The sequence below is a fragment of the Morone saxatilis genome, unplaced genomic scaffold (genome assembly GCF_004916995.1).
Source record: "Morone saxatilis isolate NCDOM2014 unplaced genomic scaffold, NCSU_SB_2.0 Contig8, whole genome shotgun sequence".
Taxonomy (NCBI): Eukaryota; Metazoa; Chordata; class Actinopteri; family Moronidae; genus Morone; species Morone saxatilis.
This window is the reverse complement of record NW_023340257.1, coordinates 26811381-26819564: the sequence shown is the minus strand read 5'-3', so window position 1 is coordinate 26819564 and position 8184 is coordinate 26811381. Positions and strand designations below refer to the sequence as shown.

Sequence of the window (8184 nt, the reverse complement as noted above, 5' to 3'; positions counted from 1 at the left end):
GTGTGTGTGAGGTCTCTGCTCGGAGGATTTAGGATTTGTTTGCTTTCCTCCGGCAGCAAAGACTCAAACACGCTGAAGTTGGTTTGTTTAAATGTTGACGTCCGCGAGGGTTGAATGTGCAGCCAGTTATTAGTTATTGTTCAATAAAACCAAACAAAACTGTGAAAATTAAAAATTACTTATAAAACCAACTTAACTGAACTAAAAAATGTCTTTAAATTTAGTCTTTGTCAACACAATATATCAAATAAGCCCCATGTTGTGATTAAAAAACATTTTTAATAAATTAATAAAAAACTCAATTTAAATATGAAATAAGATAAAAAGTAATGAGAAATACACCTATCAATCTACAGTACTACAGTATAATGGAGCACATTTTCATGTATTCATCTATGACTAGACTTTATAAGTTCATTAGACTTTTGACTCAGACTGCTTTGAGTGCAGAATATCAACTGAACATCAATGACCTGAAACTGATGAAAAAACAAACAAACAAAATGTCTGCAGAGTGACAGATTTTACAGCTTTGTCTCTTTAATCTTTTTCTACAAAAGAAAATAATCACAATATCGAATAAATATGAAAAATAATAGAATCTATATTAACTAAGGACCATGTATAATATATAATTATTATGAATGACTTTAAATAAAGTGTCTATCTCGTCCCTCAGCAGGTGAAGGTCCAGTGATGTCAGGATGCCCCGAGTCCCAGCAGACCCGCCCTCTTCAGGAAGTGACGGAGAGGAAGTGATGGATGTGGAGCTGATTCTGGATCTGACTGAGTCTCTGCCGGAGGAGGATGAAGAGGATGAAGAGGAGGAGACGCAGCAAGGGGACGGCAGCTGGAGCCAGGATGAAGACCTGCAGGGATGTGGACAGTGAGTGGACGGATCATCATGAGATCTTGATGTTGGACTGGTGGAGATTTAAAAAAAACATATATATATATATATATATATATATATTTTAAATATTAACTGTATTTATTCATTTTTAATAATTTTCATAATATTCACAATGTAGTTTAAGTTAGCTTCTAATAAACTATTTAAATTATTATAATATTTTTTTTAAAGCGGAAATTCAGGTCTGGTTCAGGCTCGGGCCCCAAACTGATGCTGATAGGTCGGTGCTCATTTTAAAAATATATATATTTAACAATTTATTAATAAAGCATATGACTGTATCTGTTATTTATTCATTTTTATAATAGTTTTCCCTATATACTAATATAATATTCACAATGTAGCTTGTTTTTTTAAGCAGAAAACTGCTGTAATTCGGGCTCGGACAGTATGAGATAATAATGCATACAAGCTTGAAAAAAAAAACGTTTAAATTATTATTAAACATTTTTTCTAAATGGAAATTTGGGTTCAGGTTTGCCTCAAAACCGCTGCCATGGTTCGGGCTCGGGTCTGTTCGTGCCTGAATATCCCAGTGTCCCCCCAATGGGACCTAATTTTGGTAAAAAGCTGTTTGACTTTGTCTGACTGTCTATCTTTCCAGACTGGAGAGGAGGTGGGTCCTCTGGCACGAGTTTATGAAAGAACACGCCCACCTGGACGCCTGGCTGCGACTGGCTGAGCAGACTGTCAGTTCCCCTAACCCCGCCCACGTCACCTACGTCACTGCGAAGGAGGAACTGAGGAGGTTTGAGGTGAGGAAACTGAGAGATTACTGGTCCCAAGGATGAATTTAAATAAGCAATTAGCCAAAAAATAAGCCAAAAAATGTTACAAAAACTCCCTAGCTGCTTGTTTTTACAGGAAATAAAGGAAGCAAACTTTAATTCCTATTTAATCATTCATTGAAACCTTGTGTATCATTTTAAATATTAAAGTGTGTTCATATATTTTCTTTGTGGCGGCGCCGTCAGAGAAAGACCAACCGGGGTTAGAGGGCTAAAGTTCAGCGACGGGTTAAAGACATAATCCAGGCAGAGCGTAAATATCTGTCAGCTGGTCGTAAAGCCGCAGCACTGATGTGTAAATCCAGTCGTTTTAAATCAGAAAGTTTGAGCGGGAGCGTCCGTCCCTGACCGACTGAACAGCTGTAGATTCTCCTTGTTTGTCCAAATGAAATTCTGCTGTCAGCTCGGTCACTGCTGGGAAATCTGATCCACACCAATCTTCCTCTGCAGCTCCAGCACACACAGGAGGATTTTATTCCAGTATCAGTCACTGTTGGTTGGTGCAGCCGAGGAACGAGCCCGAAAATCTGCAAAATTAAACAAATATAAAGAACACCTGGTATTAAAATCCCTTTTTTTAAAAGCATGTGCATGAGGCGTTTGAGGTTGTGGTAAATCAGCCCCAGACTGCTTTTAAAAAATCACATTTTTGTGAGTTTTTCTGTCAGAGGACACTTTATAAACATTATGTAACTCTTTCTACAACATATTCTTAATTATACGTCCCCTCTGGTGAATTCGGCAGATGTAATGAGTTATTCCTTTATTTATATAAAAAAATATTCTGCTATATGTCCATTTGTCCCGGTGTAGGCGACTCTGTGTATAAAGGAGTTGCACACATTAGTTATTATTACTGGTATTAAATTGCAATCTGTATGGACTCTGACTGAATAATAAAAGGTCTGATCTTGCCTTTGCATTTACATCTGGTACATTTCATGTTCTTATTATCCTAATCCTCATATAGTGTCAAATTAGCCCCAAATTACCTTTAAAAAATCACATATTTTTGTGAGTTTTTGTGTCAGAAGAAACTTAATAAACGACAAATTCTTAATTATTTGTCTCCACTTGTAAATTCGGTGAATGTAAAACATTAATTTATCTTTTTATTTGTATAAAAATGCATCAGTTTGTCCTGGGATCTCAGTTTTTGATGTTTAAGTAGAAGCTCCAGGTGAGTAGAGTGAGACTGTAACTGCACAGATAAGTCGATTAATTGATTAGTTGGTTGACAGAAGAGGAATATTGATAATTGTTTGTTTTAGTCATTTTTTGGGTAGAAATCCACATTTCTAGGATTAAATGCATTTCTTTGTCAAATATGATCATACATTTTTCACTATTTTCTTGCTCAAAAAACAGGATTAATTGATTAATCTGTAGATTAATTGATTAATCGAATATAATTGTTAGTTAAAGCCCAAGTGTTAACAAACTCTCTGCACATATTTTGTATTGTATTGTACATGTTTTATCAGAGTATCAGGACTCAACAGAAGAAATATATATTTTTAAAGTTACTAATTTCCTAACAGGATTTATGGGTAATGAAGTCCTCTTGCTCTTGTTGTTTTCAGCGGCTGCGGTGCGAGGCGGGAGGTTGCCTCGTCCAGTTGGACGATCTGACTCGGAGGAATCGAACGCTGACTCGGCTGTTTCAGGGCGCCATGCAGGCTCGGCTGCTGGCGTCGGCGAGGGAGTGCGGGCGGCGGTGGGACGACGTGAACGCCAAACTGGAATCCATCACCGGAAGACTGAAGGTCAGAATTCCTCCTAATAAAAGTTTCAGTGTATTTTTTGCCTTTTTCATGTATTTTTAGTGTTTTTATTGTATTTCTTGTGTAATTTATGTGATTTTAACGTGTTTTTTCATGTTTTTTACTTTAGCTTTTTGTGTATTGGTTCTCATTTTTAGTGTGTTTCGATGTATCTTTTGTGTATTTCTCATGTGTTTATTTGCCTTTTTTATTTGTTTTTTGTGTTGTATTGTTTTTGTAATTTGTGTATTTTTTAGTCAAAATAAATCAAGTCAGAAGTCGGCTCATTTCCCCGTAAGATTCGATACTATCAGACCTCTCTCTGCAACCAGTGGGGTCGCCCCCTGCCGGCCGTTAGAAAGAATGCAGGTGTTTACCGACAGTCTGTTTCTCTCTCAGCTCTTCGTGTCGGAGTGGCGGGAGTTTGAGGCGGAGAGGGAGGAGCTCGATATCTGGTTGGCCGACCTGGACGTCCGTCTGTCCGACGTCAATCACCTGACAGGAAACACCTGCGAGAAGCTGAGACGCCTCCAGGTGTGTGTGTGTGTGGTGGTGTGTGTGTGTGTGACAGTGATATATTCACCCTGTTTGTGTGTTTTCAGTCCTTCCAGCAGTGTGTGTGCGTGAACTCGGGCCGTGTGAACGCCCTCCTGCAGCGTGGCGAGGCGTTGATCCAGCGCAGCCAACCGATGGACGCTCAGCACTTAGAGCGCCGCCTGCTGGAGCTGCTGCGCCACTGCAGCCTTGTCTACAACAACATCGCACGGACACACACCCGACTGCTAAGCATGAGACTGGTACACAACGGTTATTTATTTATACAAATAAAAACACAGCAGATTAGCGCGTAAAACCCGTATTTCCTTTGGACCAGTTGTGCAATTATAAATTTATATTTTATGATCCTCCTCCTCTCCCCTTCCTCCCCTTTCTCCCCGTAACCCTTCTTCTCTTCCTCCTCGTTGCTCCTCCTTTTGTCCACGCGTCTTCTTCATCTTCTCTCTCGTCCTCCTTGTCCTCCTTATCCTCCTTGTCCTCCTCCTCGTCGTCCTCCTCCTCACCCTCCTTGTCCTCCTCCTCTTCCTTTTCCTCGTCCTCTTCCTCCTCTTCCTCGTCCTCTTCCTCCTCTTCCTCTTCCTCCTTGTCCTCCTCTTCCTCATCCTCTTCTTCCTCATCCTACTCCTCTTCCTCTTCCTCCTCCTCCTCCTTCTCCTCCTCCAGGTGTTTGAGGAGGACTGGATTCTGGGTACAGACTCTGGTTGCCCCTCAGAGAGTCTGTTAGAGGAAGAGGGAGCTAAAGGTATTGATTACAGATATTAGATCAATAATAAAGAATACAATCAATAAACAATCAAACTGTTCCTCCATCTCCTCCTCAGAGCCACCCTCACCCGCTCACCTCCCTCCTCCTCCTCCCTCTCCGTCCTCGCCTACCCATGAGCACCTGGGGCTGGAGTGGGACCCCTCTGTCGATATCGGGCGCTCTGTCTCCCGTGACGACGCCGACTCGTCGTATTTCAGCGCCAACGCCGGTAGAAAGTGAACATTTTTAAAATGGTTTCAATTACAATGAATATAAGTTGTTTTATTGAGTGTGTGTGTGTGTGTGTGTGTGTGTGTAGGTCTGTGTCTGAAGAGGCGGAGCTACCTCAGCTCCCTCGGCTCTCAGTCGAACATCAGCAACGACAATCAGGAAGCAGATTTGGTGAGTTTACAACAAACATGTTCTTCTTTTTCTTCTTCGTCCTGGTGAAAATTAACATCAACATTTGGGGAAGAAGACGAGGAGAAAGATTTTATTTTTGGGCTGGGATGTAAACATTAATGCATCTTGGCCAAAATTCTAATTAATTAAGACTAAATTCTCTCTAAGGTGTCTCATTATTAGAGCTTAATGGACAAAGCAGAGTTCATTATCATCTATATTGGAACACAGTACAATATGGTTTTATAGGAAGCACCACGAAACCCCGTACTGATACAATGGATGATGGATAACGTTAACAGTTACTGACTGATTAACTCCTCTGATACTTTGGTCCCGCTGCCTTCCAGCGTCTCTTTCTGACGTTATTTATTTTGACAGATTAGTGAAGAGGAGCTGAAATGACGCCACGTCGATGCCTAAATGTGAACCAAACCGTCTAATTTCAGTGCACACGCTCTGTTTTCCTGTTGTTCTGCTCTGACCCAGATGCTTCATGGCCCAGAGGCTCTGTCTGTCTGTCTGTCTGTCCCACACACTCATGTTTCGATACACCAGCTATCTGAAAATGTCGCTGGTTGTCTTCTACTGATTTATTCATGACGCCTGCAGACGCCTCCGTACGTCTTCGGGTTTTTTTTTTAGCTTTTTATTTTGGCAAGGGGAGGAAGTGGGGGAGTGTGTGTCAGTGGAGAGAGAAACTGAAATAAAGAGGTGAAAAAAAACAAGACTGGCGTTGATTTAATTTCGGGGGTAAATAGTGTCGTCCTCTGCTGCAGCTCCCTCCTCCTCCTCTTCCTCCTCCTCCTCCTCCTCCTCCTCTTCCTCTCTGCACTGTCGGTGAACCCTGAAGCTCAACAGGACAAGACAAACAGAGACAAAGACGTAAAACTGAATTAGCATCTGATTGCAGCTGCAGCAAACACATCAAAGTGTTGTTTTTTTATTCTTTTATCTTATTTATTATCCGACTCGTAAAGGCGTGATGTCAGCACGTCATCCTCCCCCGCAGGGTTCGCCGCCGCCTGCCCGTAGGACTCCATGTGGTTGTACTTCATTAAATCTGCCGTGTGACCTCGTCTCCGGTTGTTTGTACGCCGTGTGAATTCTGAACTCAAAAGATGTGCCTGCAGAGGTTTATGTGCCGCCGCCGCCACCTCTCACCTGAAACCTGTCAATTTCAGGCATCGCCACTTTGACTTCGAGCCCAACTGCCTTTATCATGTTTTAGCTTATTAACTACATCTGTACAATATTTACATCAGTAGTTCCCAACCTGATTCCTTAAGGGACCTATTTTCTGTAGTAGTAGTAATGTGACTATATTTTATTATTATATTATATTATTTTCAGCAACAAGAACAACAGTACAGAACACCTGAGGAGAGTTTGTGTAAAATAGCGATTTTAAGTCATTCAGAGATGAGATTTCCTGATATTTTTACATTATTTTCTGTCTGTATTATGTTTTTTTTTAAATCTAATTCTATTTTAATAGAATTCTAATTCTATTCTAACTTCTATTTCTAATAATAAAGGTTATACATTTAAATAAAAATATATTTAAATAAAAATCAAACCTTCAAAATAACACTTAAGTATTATTAAACTTTGCCTCCCTGGAATGAATAAAGTGCTGAGATACTGTGTATATATTTTTTAAGTTTTCTTACACCCCTTAAAATCAAGAAGACCTCACAACCCCCTGTGAAGCTTTGGCGACCCCTAGTGGGGGTCCCGACCCTCAGGTTGGGAACCACGGATAAACATCACTGTGTAGTTTTTAACAGACAATCTACTTTATGAAGGACGTGATTTAATGATTTAATTTCATGATTCACTTCCGGTTTATTATCAGGTTTCTGTGCAGCGATTGGACGGATGGTTTGACCACGCCCACACCAGTGTCTTCTCGCCAGTGGCGACTCAGAGCGGCGGGACCCGGGTGAGCGGAGACCAGTGGGCGACCTCGACGCCTGACAGACAGGACAGCGAGCCGGTCGGCTTTGACGGCGGGCGTGTGAGGGCGTGGCTTGGCGATCAGAGCCCCACCCCTCCAGAGAGGAGGACTTCCTGTTCCAAAGCGGTGCAGACGGATGGCGAGGTGAAGGTGGGTCACCTTCAGTCACTTAAACTGTCCCACTGTTTGTTTGATAAAAACTACAATGAGCAGCTGAACCTTTTTTAAAACATAAAAACTTTGTATTTCCAGTAGGAACCAATAAGCTCTGAGCCACAAACAGGAAGTCAGACAGCATTAAGGGACGGACTAACGTGGTTGATTTGGGTCTTTACTATAGAAGAACACCAGCTTTATCGTCTCATACGGCTTCTTTTTTGTTTTCCTGCAGAGTTCAGCATTAACATCCAGCACATGGTATCACATGAATATCATCTGTGTGTGTGAAAACTCCTGATCTGACTCCGGAGACATTCTCACGTACTCGCTCACTCGCTCTCTCACAGAGTAAATTTCTGACCTTGTGGAGACCAACTTTGTCATGGAAGTACATGGATGACAAAATAATTGAATGAGTGCAAAACAGATTTGCGAGCTACACTGAAAATGTGTCTGAAAGTCAAAGATTGAGAGCGTTCAGGTGCAGGTTTATGAGTTTAAAGGGTGAAATCAATATATTTATATATCACACATACGAGGAATTTATCTTGCAATGGTGCTTAAAATATACAATCACACAAAAATATATAAATCACACAAAAATATACTGAATTAACACACAAAACAAGAAAAAACAAAGCACACCAACACACTGAGGTGACCGTCTGTGGCGCCATCTTAGGTTCTGACTAGCTACTTGTTTTACTAGCAAGTTTTAAAAGGACACGAAAATGGAAACCTCCTCCTGGTTGTCCTAACCTCCCCCTGTAGCAGGGAACACCAACAGACTCCCCCGGTGCTCCGAGATCCCAATCGGGAGTCAGGAGTGCTAGTTGCACGGCTAACTGAGCTAACTAGCTAACAGCAGCAGTTACTTTAGCAACAAATAAAGCTGT

The 8184-nt window shown here is 41.3% G+C and overlaps 1 protein-coding gene across 1 annotated transcript in view; it reads left to right on the top strand.

The window, feature by feature from the left end:
- Positions 1–8184, top strand: part of si:ch211-137a8.2 (uncharacterized protein LOC777613 homolog) — a 23836-nt gene that overhangs the window by 9162 nt on the left and 6490 nt on the right. The window contains exons 2-10 of the mRNA XM_035680781.1: positions 680–886; positions 1518–1668; positions 3285–3467; positions 3864–3998; positions 4067–4261; positions 4686–4764; positions 4844–4996; positions 5087–5169; positions 7028–7279. Of these exons, the coding sequence (XP_035536674.1) occupies positions 705–886; positions 1518–1668; positions 3285–3467; positions 3864–3998; positions 4067–4261; positions 4686–4764; positions 4844–4996; positions 5087–5169; positions 7028–7279 (1413 nt within the window). The 5' untranslated portion in view covers positions 680–704. The remainder of the gene's footprint in view (positions 1–679; positions 887–1517; positions 1669–3284; positions 3468–3863; positions 3999–4066; positions 4262–4685; positions 4765–4843; positions 4997–5086; positions 5170–7027; positions 7280–8184) is intronic.